The sequence below is a fragment of the Bos taurus genome, chromosome 5 (assembly GCF_002263795.3).
Source record: "Bos taurus isolate L1 Dominette 01449 registration number 42190680 breed Hereford chromosome 5, ARS-UCD2.0, whole genome shotgun sequence".
In the NCBI taxonomy this organism is placed as follows: Eukaryota; Metazoa; Chordata; class Mammalia; order Artiodactyla; family Bovidae; genus Bos; species Bos taurus.
In genome coordinates, this window is record NC_037332.1 from 85,162,794 (window position 1) to 85,182,770 (window position 19,977).

The 19,977-nt window shown below is 39.6% G+C and overlaps 1 protein-coding gene across 7 annotated transcripts in view; it reads left to right on the top strand.

Moving 5' to 3' along the window:
* BCAT1 (branched chain amino acid transaminase 1) overlaps positions 1 to 18,241 on the top strand; it is a 123,962-nt gene extending 105,721 nt beyond the window's left edge. For 6 of the 7 annotated variants that reach the window (XM_059886188.1, XM_005206933.5, XM_059886189.1 and 3 more), the window contains exon 11: positions 10,735 to 18,241. In XM_059886188.1, coding sequence (XP_059742171.1) covers positions 10,735 to 10,776 — 42 coding nt within the window. In that variant the 3' untranslated portion in view covers positions 10,777 to 18,241. 7 annotated transcript variants of the gene reach the window in all.
* The last annotated feature ends 1,736 nt before the right edge of the window (positions 18,242 to 19,977 follow it).

The window sequence follows — 19,977 nt, forward strand, 5'->3', positions numbered from 1 at the left end:
TTTTAGATAGATGTTTTACTAACAATGGGATCACATATAATTTTGTTAACCTGCTTTTTTAATTAATAAATCATTTGCTTTTTTATATCAGTAAATTTTAAAATTTCATGTATAAAGTTTAATTGAACTCTACTATGTTGATAAATAATAATTTTTAAAGAAATCTTCTTGTTGAACATTTATGTTGTTGGAAATTCTTTCATTGTTATGAACAGTGTATTTTTAGTTTTTTTCTTTAGGATAAATTCCTGAAATTGTAATTATTGGGTCAAAGAGCATGTACACCTGTTTTTTAGTACTGCTAACTTTGTTTTGTCAATTTTTTTCTGAGCAACAATCTACAGTAATATCAGGCAGTTAAGCATCTTTCTAGGTAGGCAGATAATATACTCAGTAAACCTGGCTCGCCTGTAAAAGATATTTTTCCAAAATTTGGTGAGCCTAGATACCATCATTGCCAGTTGGTGAAAAAGCAGCCGAGATTCATATTGAAATGTAAAATGAAGTTTAATTGATGGGTGACATCAAGTGGTGTGTGGTCTTAAAAACTAAGCAAATATTTAAAATGGGTAGGAAAAGCAGCAGGTCCCTACAGAGCAATTGAAGACTTTAGATAAAATATGTTATTTTTTGATGACCTAGCAACTTTTATGCAAAATTTATAACAATAAAAGAAAAATTGTGGGTTTTGAATCTACAAGTTGTGTTAATTCTACTCTTCAATAGAAGTTTTCTATAGGAATTTTCTGTAACCTTAAAGGAATATCTTAATATTAGAGGACTTAAAACTCAGAGTTGTTTTCTACTTTTGTACATAGAAACAATCAAAAGTAATTTGAAGAAATTTAATAAAACTTTTCTGCAGGGATGGTTCAGGTATTTCTCTTCTAGTGAGTCTTTTTTTTTTTTTTTAATTGATGTATGGTTGATTTATGAGCTTTCAGGTGTACAGCAAATTGATTCTGCTTTATATATATATATATATATAACTGAACTGATATAAAGTTTAATTGAACTCCAACATGTTAATAAAGAATAATTTTTTCAGTTCAGTCACTCAGTCATATCCAACTCTTGCAACCCCATGGACTGCAGCACGCCAGGCCTCCCTGTCCATCACCAACTCCCAGAGTTTACCCAGACTCATGTCCATTGAGTCAGTGATGCCATCCAACCATCTCATCCTTTGTCACCCACTTCTCCTCCTGCCTTCAATGTTTCCCAGCATCAGGGTCTTTTCAAATGAGTCAGCTCTTCATATCAGGTGGCCAAAGTATTGGAGTTTCAGCTTCAACATCAGTCCTTCCAGTGAACACTCAGGACTGATCTCCTTTAGGATGGACTGGTTGGATCTCCTTGCAGTCCAGGGGACTCTCAAGAGTCTTCTCCAACACCACAGTTCAAAAGCATCAATTCTTTGGCGCTCAGCTTGCTTTATAGTCCAACTCTCACATCCGTACATGACTACTGGAATAACCATAGCCTTGACTAGATGGACCTTTGTTGGCAAAGTAATGTCTCTGCTTTTTACTATGCTGTCTAGGTTGGTCATAACTTTCCTTCCAAGGAGTGATCGTCTTTTAATTTCATGGCTGCAGTCACCATCTGCAATGATTTTAGAGCCCCCCAAATAAAGTCAGCCACTGTTTCCACTGTTTCCCCATCTATTTGCCATGAAGTGATGGGTCTGGCAGCCATGATCTTAGTTTTCTGAAAGTTGAGCTTTAAGCCAACTTTTTCACTCTCCTCTTTCACTTTCATCAAGAGGCTCTTTAGTTCTTTTTCCCTTTCTGCCATAAGGGTGGTGTCATCTGCATATCTGAGGTAATTGATATGTCTCCCGGCAGTCTTGATTCCAGCTTGTGCTTCCTCCAGCCCCGCGTTTCTCATGATGTACTCTGCATATAAGTTAAATAAGCACGGTGACAATATGCAGCCTTGATGTACTCCTTTTCCTATTTGGAACCAGTCTGTTGTTCCATGTCCAGTTCTAACTCTTGCTTCCTGACCTTCATACAGGTTTCTCAAGAGGCAGGTCAGGTGGTCTGGTATGCCCATCTCTTTCAGAATTGTTTACAGTTTATTGTAATCCACACAGTCAAAGGCTTTGGCATAGTCAATAAGGCAGAAATAGATGTTTTTCTGCAACTCTCTTGCTGTTTCAATGTTCCAGTGGATGTTGGCAATTTGATCTCTGGTTCCTCTGCCTTTTCTAAAACCAGCTTGAACATCTGAAAGTTCACGGTTCACGTATTGCTGAAGCCTGGCTTTGAGAATTTTGAGCATTACTTTACTAGCGTGTGAGATGAGTGCAATTGTGAGGTAGTTTGAGCATTCTTTGGCATTGCCTTTCTTAGGGATTGGAATGAAAACTGACCTTTTCCAGTCCCGTGGCCACTGCTGAGTTTTCCAAATTTGCTGTCATATTGAGTGCAGACTTTCACAGCATCATCTTTTAGGATTTGAAATAGCTCAACTGGAATTCCATCATTTCCACTAGCTTTGTTCTTAGTGATGCTTCCTAAGGTCCCCTTGACTTCACATTCCAGGATGTCTGGCTCTAGGTGAGTGATCACACCATCGTGATTATCTGGGTCATGAAGATGACAGAGGGAAAACTAAATTCTATTAAATAGAATCAGAAGGAAAAGCTAAGTAGAGTTGTTCAGCCAGCATAATCATGAAACTTTGGAAGGCAAAGCAGAAATGAGTATCATCCGCTTTGAGATGGTGACTACATATATGCCCCAAAACCCTGCTACTGCTATTGCTAAGACACTTCAGTCGTGTCTGACTCTGTGTGACCCCATAGATGTCAGCCCACCGGGCTCTCCCACCCCTGGGATTCTCCAGGCAAGAACACCAGAGTGGGTTGCCATTTCCTTCTCCAATGCGTGAAAGTGAAGTCGCTCAGTCATGTCCGACTCTTAGCAACCCCATGGACTGCAGCCTACCAGGCTCCTCCGTCCATGGGATTTTCCAGGCAAGAGTACTGGAGTGGGGTGCCATTACCTTAATCCTAAAGTATGAATGAAAGAAGTCCAGAGGTAACTTTGGGACAGATGGGAAACCATTGCAAAAGGTCTCAGAAAGACCATTTTTATTTATTTATTGGAGGATAATTGCTTTACGAAGTTGTGTTGGTTTCTGCCATACAACAATGCAAATCAGCCATAAGGGTGTGTGTGTGTGTATGTATCCCCTCACTCTTGTTCCTCCCTCCAACCCCAGCCCTCTAAGTCACCACAGAGCACTAGGCTGGACGCCCTGTTGTTGTTCAGTCACTAAGTTGTGTCCAACTCTTTGCAACCCCATGAGCTGCAGCACACCAGGCTTCCCTGTCCTTCATTATCTCCTGGCATTTACTCAGACTCATGTCCATTGAGTTGGTGATGCCATCCAACCATCTCATCCTGTGTCATCCCCTCCTCTTGCCCTCAGTCTTTCCCAGCATCAGGGTCTTTTCCAGTGAGTTGGCTCTTCTCATCAGGTGGCCAGATTATTGGAGCTTCAGCTTCCACATCAGTCAATCCTAAAGGAAACCCTGAATATTCACTGGAAGGCTCCCTGTGTTATACAACAACTTCCCACTAGTTGTCTGTCTAACACTTGGTAGTGTATATATGTGAAGTCTTTATGTTGGGGTATAGACAGTTATCAATGTTGTGATAATTTCAGGTAGATTGCAGAGAGACACAAGCATACTTGTATCCATTTTCCCCCAAATGCAGTCCCTTTCAGGCTGCCACATAAAATTGAGGAGAGTTCCCTGTGAGAAAGAGCATATTTAGAAGTAAGATTACAGAACGCAGGAATGTAGGTGATAGGAGTGAATGGTTTTGATTCATTCATTCAACAGTTATATTGAGCACACACTGTATGCCAGAGACTGTTTCAGATGCCCGGGAATAGAGTAGTGAGAAAAGTGACCAGGAAATTGGAGAAGTCAGAGCAAACTGGTATAGAAGGACAGATTTATTCAATTTAAATTTGAGACCATATCAAAAGGTTTAAAAGTAAAAGTTACATATGACGTAGAAAAGGAGGAGAAATAGAACATTTTTCTCTTACCTGTATGTATTCTCTTTATAACTTGGCTGAGAAGTTAGTAATTTCTCTTTTTACCGTAGGTAGTCAAGTATAATGGTAATAACACTAAAAACTAATGATATGTTCACGAGCTCTGTACTGAACAAAGAAGCAAAGGGATGCAAGCATGCATGTGATCAGTCATGTCCAACTCTTTGCGAGCCCATGGACTATAGCCTGACAGGCTCCTCTGTCCATGGAGTTTTCTAGGCAAGAATACTGTGGATTGCCATGCCCTCCTCCAGGGGATCTTCCTGACCCAAGGATCGAATCTTTGTCTCTTGCTTCTCCTGGCAGGCAGGTTCTTTACCACTTGAGCCACCTGGGAAGTGCAGGGATACATGAGATTCTGAATTAAACCACAAACCAAGCACCGTATCTCCTCCAAATTGTTAAGTAACCCAGGACCATCCCTTTGGAATCTAAGACCACCTCTTTTCTTCTTCAATTATTTTGTGCCTCTGGGCATGAAACCTACAGTTTCAAAATTATTCTCTTACAAGATGGCAAATTGATGCTGTCAGCCAAGCTACTAAATTGTCTGTTTCTCTCCAAGAAAAATAATTTAAGTAATTACTGAGGAAAAAGCATAGAATTGCACCATGTTTTACATTTGATCTCTTTGACGTTACATGGAAATATGATGTTTCCTCCCAAGTGCTCTGAAATTGAAAAGGAGTGCAATAGCAACCAAAGAATCCTCAAGGTTCTTGCCAGTTCTTTCTCTGGGGGGGTAGAATTCCTTCTTAACCACAGATCTGATTTTCATTTAACTTGTATATTTCTGTATATGAGCAAGAATCTCTGAGGCTGAGCCTTCATCCCAAATGCCTAATTAGACATAGTTCCCTTGGTCTTAATGCCGTACAAATTACCTCTTGGGGGAAAACTTTTCAAATGACAAGGTTTTAGAGTTTTCCCCTTTTTTCTTTTCCAATTTTTTAAATCAGTGAATGCAGACTGATTTTGTGACTTTTTTTTTTTTTAATATTTATTTGTTTGGCTGTGTTTGGTCTTAGCTGTGGCACATGGGATCTTCATTGTCATTCGGGATCCTTTCATTGCACATGGACTCTCTAGTTGTCGCTTGTGGGCTTAGTTGCTTCTTGTGTAGGATCTTAGTTCCCTGACCAAGGATTGAACCATTGTGTGGATTCTTAACCGCAGGACCAACAGGGAAGTCCCTTCTTCTTTTTATTTTTTTTTTAATACTGGCACATGACCGGCTCTCATTAAGTGGTAGAACTACAGCTGCTGTTTTTATTGTTGATGGCAGTCCACTCCAGTACTCTTGCCTGGAAAATCCCATGGACGGAGGAGCCTGGTAGGCTGCAGTCCATGGGGTTGCGAAGAGTCGGACATGACTGAGCGACTTCACTTTCACTTTTCACTTTCATGCATTGGAGAAGGAAATGGCAACCCACTCCAGTGTTCTTGCCTGGAGAATCCCAGGGACGGGGGAGCCTGGTGGGCTGCCATCTACGGGGTCGCCCAGAGTCAGACATGACTGAAGTGACTCAGCAGCAGCAGCAGCAGCAGCAGCAGCATAACAAAAAAAAGCACTTCTGTGTTCATCCTTAACCAGGCTTGAACTTGGAGAACATCACCATGCTGTCCATACCCCTCACTCTCCCTTTGCTCTTTGCTGTTCCTCTGACCATCATACTCACCTTTGCTTCTGCCATATGAAGGTCTTCTCTGTCCTCCAGTATGCTCTGCTCTATTTGCTTCCTTCCTGCCTTCCTGTATCTTCTAGTTGGCCTGTTTGATAAGATGTTGGTTGTTTCTTCAAGATGCATCTCCTTGAAGAATCTTTTAAATCTCTAGAATAACATCCCCTTTCCTTAGTACAAACGTACATTCACCCACTTACCTGCTGCTCCTTCCCCATTTTCCATAGCCCCTGGAGGATCACTTAGAACTTTTAAAGTACGTTCTGATTAGTCATACACTTGCCTTTGTTCCATGGTTGTTTGAGTGTGGGTGTTATTTTATTCTCTTTCTGTAACTCCAATATTCTCACAGCGTCTGTGCCATAGTACATACTTAGTAATGTTTCTTTTTTTTTTTTTTTTAATTTTTTTACCCTGACTCCTGCTAACATTTTCTCTTTGTACTATATTCTTCAATTTTTAAGATTAATTTGTGAATTAAAATTTGTTTTAATTAATTCATTTTTGGCTGTGACTTCCTCTGGCTGTGGTGCCTGCAGGCTTCTCTTGCGGCACGCGGCCTCAGTAATTGCAGCACGTGGGCTTGTCTAGTTGCGTTGTGTGAGTTTAGTTGCCCTGTGGCTTGTGGGATCTTAAATCCCTGATCAGGGATTGGACCCACGTCCCCGCCATTGGAAGGCAGATTCTTCACCACTGGACCGCCAGGCAAGAACCTCAGTAGTGTTGAGAAAGGAATGATTGGGTGAGTGTCACACCAAGCAAGTACTAAAGAATAGAAACATGTTGCCCTTGTGTATTAACACATTCTGAGAAGAGATAAAAATGTCAAATTATTTTACAAAAAGAAAAAAAAAAAACTTAAGAGAATCTGATTTAGATTTTTTTCAAAGTGAGATATACATCGAAACTGCTGTCAAGATCAGATAAAAGCTGCAGCCCAGGTCATAAATACCAGGGTAGCATGTTTGAGTAGCTAGCAGGGCTGCTACTGCCATTTCAGAAAGTGGGAGGAGTGATTGTCAAGACCCAGAGGTGGACATCTTCAGTAGTTTAAAATAAGGGAAGATGAATGGGGTCAAAGTGTCATCTGTATTGATAGCCCATCACCAGATAGAATTTTAAAAATCTCTTTTCCCACCAGTGGCTGCAGCTTTGTGAGAATAAATAACCATTCTTTCCCTGGAGAAGTCCTGAGCTATTCTGTGTGTGTGTGCAGACTTGGTGAACATCCTAGATTGCCTTGATGCTACAGTTCCTTGCCCAGCTTCCCAGCCCCTCCTTGTTCCCTAATTCACACTTCACCCCTTGTTTTCAGATCACAGAGCTTTGCATGGCCATTGAATATTACCTACAACCAGGATGATGAAGTGTTAACTTCAGCACTGGTTCTATTTTTATTGGCCTTGTTGAGAGTTAAGTGCCTAACTTGCAGCGTGGCCTTTTATGTTTTAGAATTTTCTGCCAAATGTAAAAGGCACGTTTTAGCGAAGGCCTTGTAAAATTTTGCCAAATGTGCATTGAATGCAAGTAATAAGATTGTCATTATTAGTCACGTTTTAGTTCAGTGTTCTAATTGGAATTGATGAAAAGTTGAAAAGTTCTGCACATCACACTGAGCCTTCCACATGGACTCAAAGTACCATCCCACAGGCTGGATTTGATTTCCTGCACTGCAAACATTAAAGGCTGTTGCTATGGTAGTGTCAGGGATGCATTTTTGTTGTTTAGTCACTAAGTCATGTCCGACTCTTTGCAACCTTATGGACTGTAGCCTGCCAGGCTCCTCTCCATGGGATTTCCCAGGCAAGAATGTTGGAGTTGCCATTTCCTCCTCCAGGGGATATTCTCGACTCAGGGATCAAATCCTCGTCTCCTGCATTAGCAGGCAGATTCTTTTACCACCGTGCCACCAGGGAAGCCCATTAAAAGCACTGACCGCAGTATAAGGACAGCCTGGTCCATGCAGACAAGTGTTTTCTTTCCCTGCCTTCTCTGGATACCTTTTAAAGGTAGCATATTTCTATTCCTGCTAAAATCTGTCATCTCTACTTTGAATTATTTCACCTTGGAAAATTAAAAGTACATTATTCATCATTGAAATGAAAGGTGATAATCACCTAGGTCTAGATACTATGAATTAGCTGTATTATCACATCCCTTGAATAACATCTCAAGATGCTATGATTTTACATGAAAGCATGAGTTGCAGGACAAGAGAGAAAAACCTTAATACATATTCTGTAGGTTCCTAGAATTACACGGCCTATGACTGTCATTGTATTCAAAACTGATCTTGACTGTTGATAAAACTAAAATGAGTAACTGAAAGCAAATTCATTTTAACTGGTGAGATTCATGATGAAATTATAGTCATGAATCGTAAGTTTGTAGATCTGCTAAAATGTCAATAGGGCTTCCCAGATGGCGCTAGTGGTAAAGAACCCAGCTGCCAGTACAGGAGACACAAGAGATGCGGGTTTGATTCCTGGTTCTGGAAGATCGCCTGGAGAAGGAAATGGCAACCCACTCCAGTATTCTTGCCTGGAGAATCCCAAGGAAAGAGGGAGCTGGCAGACTACAGTCCATAGGGTCATAAAGAGTTGGACACAACTGAAGCGACTTAGTATGCAAACACACACATACCCAGTAGGAAATGGGGAAACCCACTTAGCATACAAAATATCAGTAGGCTGATACTCAATTATTATTATTAATGGCTAAAGTGTCTAATGTATTAATGGAGATTCAAATAGGAAAAATAAAACGTGTATTTCTCTCTATATGTAAATCAGGCAGAATTTGGGAATGTTTTATCTGGAATTCATTATGAAATCAACAGTGTGAACAGTGGGAGGCCATACTCTGTAGGCAACACTTTCTGATGTGGATTAAGTAAGTCACTTAGTGACACTGGCTTCCTTCATTCTCCTTTTCATGTAAAGCAGAAGGTTGTAGGGGAACCCATTCTTAGCTTCTAGTATTTTTACCAATGTGATAGATTCTGTTCTCTGAAGTCTTTAAAGCTCCATTAAGAGGCACCCAGGACATGGACAGTGTGATGGAGGAGAAATAGCATTGCACAGAGACAGAACTGGGCTGTAGTTAAGAGTTTCCTAGAAGAGAACAGACTTATGGTTGCTAAGGGGGATGGGAGTGCGGGAGGGATGGATTGGGATCCATCCCAACTTGGGATTAGCAGAAGGAAACTATATAGAAAATGTATAAACAACAAAACCTGTTGTATAGGACAGGTAAATGTATGCAGTATTCTGTGATAAACCATAATGGAAAAGAATATGGAAGCATATATATATATATATATATAGGTGCTGTACAATGCTTCGGAGAAGGCGATGGCACCCCACTCCAGTACTCTTGCCTGGAAAATCCCATGGACGGAGGAGCCTGGTAGGCTGCAGTCCATGGGGTCGCAAAGAGTCGGACACGACTGAGCGACTTCACTTTCACTTTTCACTTTCATGCATTGGAGAAGGAAATGGCAACCCACTCCAGTGTTCTTGCCTGGAGAATCCCAGGGATGGGGGAGCCTGGTGGGCTGCCGTCTATGGGGTCGCACAGAGTCGGACACGACTGAAGCGACTTAGCAGCAGCAGCAGCAGCAGCAGTACAACGCTTAGTTGTTCAGTCATGTCTGACTCTTTGCAACTCCGTGGACTGTAGCCTGCCAGGCTCCTCTGTCCATGGGATTCTCCAGGCAAGAATACTGGAGTTGGTTGCCATGCCCTCCTCCAGAGGATCTTCACAACCCAAGGGTCGAATCAGGTCTCCAGCATCGAAGGCAGATACTTTACCTTCTGAGCCACCTGGGAAGCCCAAGACTACTGGAGTGGGTAGCCTATCCCTTCTCTAGGGGAACTTCCTGACCCAGGAATCAAACCAGGGTCTCCTACATTGCAAGCAGATTCTTTACCACCTAAGCTACCAGGGAAGCCTATATATATATAGGCCCTTCCAATGAATATATATCTATTGTGTGTGTGTATATATATATATATATGAAGGGCTGAGGCTAAAGCTGAAGCTCCAGTACTTTGGCCTCCTGATGCAAAGAACCAATTCACTGGAAAAGACTGTGAGGAGAAGGGGGCGACAGGATGAGATGGTCGGATGGCATCACCGTGTCAATGGACATGAGTTTGAGCCAACTCCAGGAGGTAGTGAAGGACAGGGAAACCTGGAGTGCTGCAGTCAATGGGGGTCGCAAAGAGTAGAATATGACTTAGCAACTGAACAACAACATGTATATATAGACATGTATATGTACGTATATATATACACTCATACATGTATATGTATGCATAGCTGAAATTAACATTACATTGTAAATCAACTATACTTCAATAAAAGAAAATTTTAAAAACAGAGTTTGCTAGAGCGTTAGTGTCCTTAAATGAGAAGCTGGACTTAAAAGTTTATTGCTCTTCACACTTGATTTTTTTAAGCCTTAGAACTTTCTGCAAAAGAGACCTTTCGTGGAATCCCAGTATACGAAACAAATTGAAGTAGAACTGCTCTGAAGTTAAATCCAGAGCCACACTTATTTGGCTCATTCCCTGCAGCCTAGATGATTTGTAATGTTCTTTCCAATTCAGGAATTCTAATGTTTTGTATTCATTTCAACTGAAGTTATATTAGTACTAAAGAGGCGAGTCAAGCGAAAACGGGACATGATCTGAGAAACTAAATACAGAATAGCAATGAAAAGGCATATGTAAGGAACCTATACCAGCTCTAAATTTGAGCTCAACAATAATTATACAATCTATGATTCTTCCCAGGTATTTGACTGTTTCTTTATACATAGTCTTATTTTCAATATGAACCTGCTTTTAATGTACAAAACAGAAATGAACCGTTTGTTCAACGTTGGTTATATCATTAAGTTTATTTATAAGCTGTTCCTGTGCTGTTAGCTTTTACACTGAAACCTGTTTTCTTGCTTTTCTTGTAGTACGGAAGAGAAGAGAGCGACTGGACAATCACGGTAGCCTGAATGGACAGGAACGGGACGTGTGCACTTGGGACAGACTGTGCATTTGAATTATGGGAAATGTCTTTGGCTACCTGATTTTAGTTGTGCTGTTGTTCATAATATCTGCGTTACCAGGGCGATTATTTCCTCATGCCAGAGAAGACGAATCGCAATCGTCCAATGATCGTTTCTAAACTTGCTCCTAGAAGTTTTCCTTACCTTCTCTAGAGAGTTGATTATGGAAGCCATAGAATTGTAGAATTTTCCTCCATAATCTTAGTGCCTCCCTTAGGGCTTCACTCAGATTTTTAAAAAAAAAAGTTTATTCTTTAGCATAAGTTATGTTCTGCTTCTCAACCAATGAGTGTCTTTGTGTTTGAAAGCTGATCTGAGTACATTTCATAGGTACCATTTCCCGGGCCACATCTCCATTCTCAGAAAAGTGTGTTGTTGTTGTTGTTTATAAATCAAGACTTAGAGAAACTGGATTTCTTTCCCTTACATTTCTTTCAAGGTCCCCTAAGTCCTCTTAGGGAGAATCTCTCCTCCTTCCTGATATCACAGTTGGCACCAGGCTCCACTGGTACATCAACAAGACCACCCCTGCTGTCTCCAGATTGTGCTGTAATTCGTGGGCAGGCTTCACTACAGGACTGAGGGTCTTGTGCCTTATAGATCTTTGCATCCCCCAGCCTGGCCCATAGTAAGGAATGAATGAACATTTAGCTTCTATAGAAGTATACCTTCTTTGTTTCTATATTATGAAACCTCTTTACTAGAATTTGTGATTGATTCTGACTGTCTATATTTACCTCATGTTGTCTTTAATTTCCATGGACTGCCAAGTCATAGAGATACTCTGATTGTAGTTTGTTGGAGGAATGATTTCTTATTTGAAGAGTGTCTGGGAATTAAAGTAATAATTCTAAAAAGATGGTGATATCATATCAACCAAATGGAAATGACATGTTATATGTTATATGTCGAATACATAAATGTTAAAGTGTTAAATACAAAATAAATCATATTTAGTTTTTTGGTAGAAAGCAAAGAGGAATATACTCTGGATTTTATACTCTGGGTTTATAGGTGCTCTTTCCTGTTGAATGGGGATTGGATAAGCACATGGTTAGGGTATAGGGAGAGCGATTATAGATGGTATTTTCCTTGTTTGGGAGCCGTGAGTTAAAATTGTAGTGTCCTGGTTTATCTAGGGGAAAGTCAAATCTTGATAGAAAACATTTACCCTTGGAAGGTCAACTCTCAGACGTTTTATTTTGGTTTCCTTCAGTCCTAATAACTTTCATCTTGCTGATCATATTTCATTCTCTTTTCAGAGCAAGGAAAAAAATTCTAAAAGTTTGACGTGCTGGAAAAATTTCCTTAAGGCATTTAGCAGCACATAGCAAATGGGGCTTTGATTCTTTTCCAAGACTTTTGGCCATAGGGTCTTTTTAGATAGGAATGGTAAAATGAAAATGAGAAAAGTAGAAGATGAAAAGGAATGGTAAAAATATCTTTTTTAGGGGGCTCTTAATTGGCAATCTGAAGTCTTGGGAGAGTCTGTTCTTTTCAGGTCTGACATGCTTTAACTGTCCTGCCTGCACACTGTTCACCAAGTAGCATTCTAAGGGTATGCGTTTGCCTTTGCTAAACCTTGTGACCTCACTTTCAATATTGTAGTCTAGAAATGACCTAAGGTAATTCTAACCTGTCAAGTAGCACATAATAACCAGACTCAACATTCCTATGAAAAATGGAAGTCATTTGTTTGCCACAAATACATTTTACACTTTGCATCTCTAAATTTAGTATGGCTAGACATGTTCCTTGTAAAAGTTGGAGAACAATATGTCTTGACATTATGTCTGTGTGATTTCTTTCATCAAACCTTAAGAGCATTTTAAGCCCTTAAAAACCAGACTTCGTGAAGACGAAGGATATACATTTAAAGGAACCAAGTCTCCTAAAACAGCGAACACAATCTGCCATTCTCATTTAAGTAATAAGACAGGAAATTGACCTTGACACTAACTTGTTAAATAGATTTAAAAGGAACATCTGCACATCTTTTTTCCTTGTGCACTGTTTGTTTAATTGCAGTGGATTAATACAGCAAGAGTGGCACATTATAACTAGGCAATTATCCATTCTTCAAGACTTAGTTATCGTAACACTAATTGATCATTTAAGGCGTAAGATAGTCTAGCATTAGGAACATGTGAGGCTAATCTGCTCAAAAAGATCAACAAATTAATATTGTTGCTGATATTTGCATAATTGGCTGCAATTATTTAATGTTTAATTGGGTTGATCAAATGAGATTCAGCAATTCACATGTGCATGATTATAAACAGAACTGGTGGCACTTAAAATGATAATGATTAGCTTATTTTGCATGTTCTCTTCCTTCCATTTTTTTCCCCCATTTTTACATTTCAGACCGAGTTTGTCAGCCTTTTTCAAAACAAAATCAGTGGAAACCAAGATCTTAAAACAAAGTGTTCAGGCATTAGAAATAACCAGAGCATTTCCTAAAGCTGTTTGCTTTTAGGAATTTCTCTGTTGCAGTCATTTATCAAGGATTCAGCTCACAATACACCAAAAGACGAGTCCATTTCAGGGACAGGTACTATGTTTCCCAGAACTTGCAGGAATGAATACGCTCATAATAAAACCTTTTCTTCCAAAAGTACAGCAGAAAAATAAAAGGGAAAAAGGAATAAATGCCTGGGAAACATTGTTCGAGAATCACTTTTTTTTTTCCTACCTAGTAAACCCCCTTTATTCTTTTCTTAAAAGGTTGTCACTGGGGAGGAAAAAAAGATCTGCAGTAGCTACAAGAAAGTGCAGTGTCACATTGATTATATGACTTGGCAGTGTCAGCCTTCTGAAGATCTGAGAAGCTTATGTTATATACCCTGGATGAGAATTCTTCATCATATCAATTTTGTTGCTTGATACAGTTGTACCCAAACAAGTGGTCTCAGTTCAGTTCAGATCAGTCACTCAGTAGTGTCCGACTCTTTGTGATCCCATGGACTGCAGCACGCCAGGCTTCCCTGTCCATTACCAACTGCCAGAACTTGCTCAAACTCATGTCCATCAAGTCAGTGATGCCATCCAACCATCTCATCCTCTGTCATCCCCTTCTCCTGCCTTCAATCTTTCCCAGGATCAGGGTCTTTTCCAATGAGTCAGTTCTTTGCATCAGGTGGCCAAACTATTGGAGTCTGGCTTTCCTCAAATCAGAGCACTTTGGGGCACTTGTTCAGTCTCTCAGTCATGTTCAACTCTCTGTGACCCCAAGGACTGCAGCATGCCAGATTCCTCTGTCTTCTGCTCTCTCCCAGAGTTTGCTCCAGTTCGTGTCCATTGAATTGGTGATGCTGTCTATCTAACCATGTCATCTTCTGCTGCCCCCTTCTCCTTTTCCCTTCAATTTTTCCCAGCACCAGGGTTTTTTTCCAAGTCAGCTCTTCCCATTGGGTGCCCACTTGAAGGCAATTAATGAATATATCTTGGTCAAAAGAGTTGTAGGGACCTTTTATTAAAGCTGCAGTTTCAGCTCTGTTTTAAGGAATTTGTGCTATAAAATCAGTTGCTGCCATAAGCTTATTTATTTTCCCCATTCCCACTCAATCACTGTATTCTTTTTCCTTAAAAAGTTCCTTTTTAAAATTATATGTTCAGTTTACCCTTATGATTGGGAAAAGAATATTTTAAGCAGAAAACAATGTTTGTTTACTTTCAGTGAGTGATAGTTTTTATAATATTGAGAGCAATAAATATTCGTGGGGTGCACTAAAGCTTAGACAGGGATTAGAGAAACATTGGGCTTCCCTGATAGCTCAGCTGGTAAAGAATCCATCTGCAATGCACGAGACCCTGGTTCAATTCCTGGGTTGGAAAGATCCCCTGGAGAAGGGATAGGCTACCCACTCCAGTATTCTTGGGCTACCCTGGTGGCTCAGGTGGTAAAGAATCTGCCTGCAATGAGGGAGACCTGGGTTCAGTCCTTGGGTTGGGAAGATCCCCTGAAGGAGAGCATGGCAACTCACTTCATTATTCTTGCCTGGAGAATCCCCATGGACAAAAGAGCCTGGGGCCTATAGTCTATAGGGTCCAAAGAGTCAGACATGACTGAGTGACTAAGCACAGCACACAGCACAGAGAAACATGATAAGGAGGATCCCTGATATTCCTGGAATGTGGGTTTCTTCTGTGGCTATGTGAACTAAGTTATAAAGAGTAATCCTGGCAAGTAATTTTAATAGATATAACACCTATCCGGCTTCCCCAGTGGCTCAGCAGTAAAGAATTCTTCCAGTGCAGGAGATGCTGGTTCGATCCTTGAATCGGCAAGATCCTTGACACAGGAGAAGGAAGTGTCAGCCCACTACAGTATTGTTGCCTGGGAAACCCCATGGACAGAGGAGCCTGGAGGGCTACAGTCCATGGAGTCACAAAGAATTGGACACGACTTAGTGACTAAACAACGACAATAACACCTATCATTTTGTTTTGCCACAGGTAGAATTTGTTCAGGTGTCTGTTTTCTAAATGCCTCCCCACAAAAGGAGTCACTCTTTCAATAAGCTTAACATATTGACTGATTAAGATCACAAAAGCTTATAGTTAATTTGATGATGAGTTCATTTGATGATTAATGTGCCTAACAACTCACACTAGGGATTAGAAAATAAGTAGTATATAGACATTACCCTCATGGCATTTGTACTCTGCTATTTAAAGTTTTAGGTATAAAAGTAGTATTTATTAATAATACAGTTAGATAATGAAGCAAAGGCCAGAGCACATCTGTTATCAAGAAATCACAATGAACATTTTCATTTCATTTTTAGAAGAAATATGTCCTATTTTTCCATTCCTTTCTTTCCTCTCATGGGAAACTGCTCAGTAGATTAGTACTTAGGAGTTACCGGTAGAAATTACCTCCTGGTTTACTGCCTACTGAGCTATCCAGGTGGCTCAAGAATCTGCCAAGAGTTTGATCCTTGGGTGGAAGATCCCCTGGAGTACGAAATGGCAACCCACTCCAATATTCTTGCCTGGAAAATACCATGGACAGAGAAGCCTGGTGGGCCAGAGTCTGTGGGCTCTCAAAGAGTCGGACGCAACTGAGCACATACACAAATCTGTACACTGCATATTGGTATAATTGTTGTACCAACTTGGTATATTTGTTAACTGCATTCCTTTGGAACAATGTTAAGCTGTTGGGGTACATCTAACAAAAGAACACTTCAAAGTACAGCATCCTTGCTGATCTTCTTAAACTCAAAGTCAGGTATTATTGAAATAAACAAAATGTTTCTAGAGTGAGTTTTTCTGGAAAATGTCAATTATAAATCAAACTGTTTAGACTTAGCTTGAAAATGATGGATTACAGCTACTCAGAAAATAGCAGGTAGAAAACTTAACAGTTTTTCACAGCTTGAGGTTTTAAAAGAAAGGCCATTTAAAATATTGCAAAGAGATTTTTTTTATTACAAAAAAAAATCATTTCCAGAAAGCTGTTTTAAAAACACAAAGGTAGGGAATTCCCTGGTTTTCCAGTGGTTTGAACTTGGTGCAGGGGCTGGAGTTTGGTCCTTGGTTAGGAAGCTAAGATCCTGAAAGTTGTACAGACAAAAAAAAAAAAAATTAAAAAATGAAAGATAGAATAAAGTGATTTATTTTCCATCTTCAGCATATATGCCAGATATTCATCTGAGGATATGATAATGAAACAATAGAATATAGAAGAGTTTGGAGTAAAAAATCCAGATACATGTAAATATATTTGCTTTAGTGAATGATAAAGGCATGAAGTTCAGTCTTAGCAAATGACTGCTGGATTCAAGTATTGAAGTTTCAGGTAAGTAAGTATATTTTTCATACCACAGTAGGCCCAATTAATAAGGTCTAAAACTTGAGTTACATCATGTTTACCTATGGAATCCACTGTTGGGATGATAAAAATTGTGAACTTTGATATGGGAATGAATTTAAATGTATTTTCACTGACAGGTTTCTCCTCAAGCTCACTATTGCAATGGCTAGATTCCTTGTTACCCATCACTGGAGAAAATTTTAGTTAGAGATATTAGAGGAAGAACAACTGGTTGTAGAGAAAGAAAGGAAAATCTCAAACTTGGGTCTGTGCTGTCCAAAACAGCTTTTCTTTTCTTGTGCCAGCCATAGGGATCTCCAGCTTTCAATATAGGTGCCAAGTAAGAACATTGCCAGCTAGGAGATAACTAAATATAGTGGTCAGCTTATCAGATACTAGAATTTTACCATGACTTTGAGGTCATGTTACATGGGAATCTGACATTCATGTTCCATGGGAACCACTTTGAATTACTACCAATTTGGTCAAGAGTTCATAATTGCATATCTATAAGGTCTATTATGTCTTTTCTTCAACTATTTTAAGATTTGTGAATCATCTTGAGACAAATACGTAGCTTGGAGTAAATCACGCCTTCTTTTTCCCCTTGGGAATACTATTTGCCACCATCTCCCCTTTCCTTGTTGAAGGTTAACTGACTTGGAAAATAGTTGAATATTATCATTTTGTTTTTAACTAAACTGTACAACATGCCGTGATGTCCTCAAGCTAATTTCATAGTGGTTGTTAAAGTCATTCTCAGGGTCGAGAAAGGATTGCAAATACCTGCCTCAAATTCTACTTCATTGATAAGTTTTTGAAGAGTGTTAGTATTCTCTCAAGAGTATGGCTGTAAGTAGATTTTGAATGAAGTCTTTAAATAAGCTAGCTAATTTGTATGTATTCATAAATTATGCAGATGGTCTCCTATTGATGAATAAGAATGAATGACCCCACGAATCACCCAATCAGCCTACACATGGAACCTAACTCCCTATTCTGAAGAATTTGTGCTTGCTTGATGGCTGAGAGAAAATCGGAGTGTGAGGAAGTAGTGTTTTGTTTTTTTGTGTGGACATAGTTTTAAAATCAGCATTTATGGATAGAAATGGGAGGATACCAGCTTCACTATGGAATTTTTAGAACTTATTCTCTTGCATCTAAGTCTGATTGTAAAGAAAAAGCTCCCACCATTGCTTGTCTCAAAATTTTCCAGTTATGAAGTGATTCTTGAAATTCTCTTTAAGAATAATCAAGTAGAAAGAAATACTTTGTAAATAAGGCTTGGCTCTTATTTAACGGTCATGTTAAAAGGGTTTAAGCTCACTAAAATTGTAATAATGTGGAAGATACGGTAGGTAAAGGAAACTACCTCATTCTTCGAAGGTTTTGTCAAAGCACAATTAAGCATTCTAAAATGGCTTTGTTACATGTGAACCATCTGGTGTTAAAGAACTATATTTGTAATGTCTAAAGGACTTGGAATAATTGTATTTTGCTGGCAATAGTCACATTCTTTATTGTTTGCAGGTTCCTCATCAAGTCTTTAATTATACACTGTTTTTGTCAACAATAAAGCAATTTCAAGGATTCCTCTTTGCGTAGTCTCTTGAAATCGGCATTATTGAATGCACAGAATAATCATGCTTAGTTACCATTTTATGATGTTCCAAGGTTTTTGGTCATGATGTAAACGTAGTATGATGTTTTTAAACCAAAATGACATTGAGAAGGAAGGAATTGAGCACATTCCCCTGGATAGAGTCTAGATTTTCTCATATATTCAAACGTGGATTAAAAAATGGATTGAGCATTTCAGAATTGTCCTTTCCCCTGGGTATGGCTCCATCTTTAGCAAAATTTACCTTTGTTTTTGCATTTTGAACATATGGGGAATGAATTGCTTCTTCCCATTCACTGTCATAATGAATCTCTCACTGATAAAACACATGCCCTAAAGCGCACAATATAAAGTGGAAGGCATTCAGTTTAAACTTAGAGAATGTCAACAATGTGTCCTTCTTGTCAAGCAATGATGTGTATAATTGCCCTCATATGCACGTATCTTTGAGAGAATAAAGCCAATGCAGTATCTCTGAGGGTCACATATTCATTTTCTTGTGACTCATCCCGACAATTGCAAGTGCAGCAAAACTTAAGGTTTCTCACAGAGTACTGTGAACTGAACTTAAAAGTGTCAAAGTCCTCAGTGACCCTCTTCTCCCAACCCTGTGAACCTGTGAAAATACTGTCCTTTATCACGATCTTTATCAAGAAGTGCAGAGTTTGAAAGGTCCAGCTGAAGGTTATTAGTCAAGTTTTCTGACAGTGTCAGCGCTCAAATCCCACGAGGATGACGAAGATAGACCTGTCATTCCTGAGGGTGATGACATACATTCACGAGCCTATATGATTTATCAGATGCGACAGCAGTCTCCTTCAGGGTACAAAGTGTCTCTTCTACATCGGTTTACTAACAGAAGGAAAAAAAAAATTAGGGGAGAATTCTCAGCCTTTGTAATTATTTTTCTGTTATACTGATTCAGTTTGATCTTAAGCATATTTTTTGAATCAAGAATTGATTCCACAGATAAGACCTTTCATAGTTGCTTGACACCATGTCTTCAGATGAAATATTCTATTATAGCCTGACTTTATTTAAAATAGTGACAACTTAGGATCACATTCCTGCAACCAAAAAACCCACAGCCAAGATATAGACTCTTCCGTGTATGTTTGTTCTCTAACTGTGTCTGTAGGCAGAAGGGACAGTGTTGATTGAAACCATGGTTCATTGTCTTCAAAGGTCTTCATTCATCACTAAGGATTTTTGAAAAATTTATGAGATTCACTTACAGAAGCACTTTAGAGTTTCAGGATTCAGGTTGATTGTATCCTGAATGCAGTATATCTATTTTTAAACAAAACTGGTTAAAAAGAGATTAAGCTGCATTTGTTTTCAAAGATAGTTACAATAATCTATTAAACACTTCTCATCAATATCCTTGATAATGGTACACAGTGGGAGAAGGGGACAGCAGAGGATGAGATGGTTGGATGGCATCACTGATCTGATGGACATAAGTTTGAGCAAGCTCCAGGAGTTGGTGAAGGACAGGGAAGCATGGCGTGCTGCACTCCATGGGATCTCAAAGAATCGGGCACAACTGAGTGACTGAACTGAACTGAACTGATACATTACACACAGGGCTTCCCAGATGGTTCAGTGAGTCTCCAATGCAGGAGTCACTGGTGACGCTGGTTCTATCTCTGGGTCAGGAATATTCCCTGGAGAAGAGAATGTAACCCACTCCAGTATTCTTGTC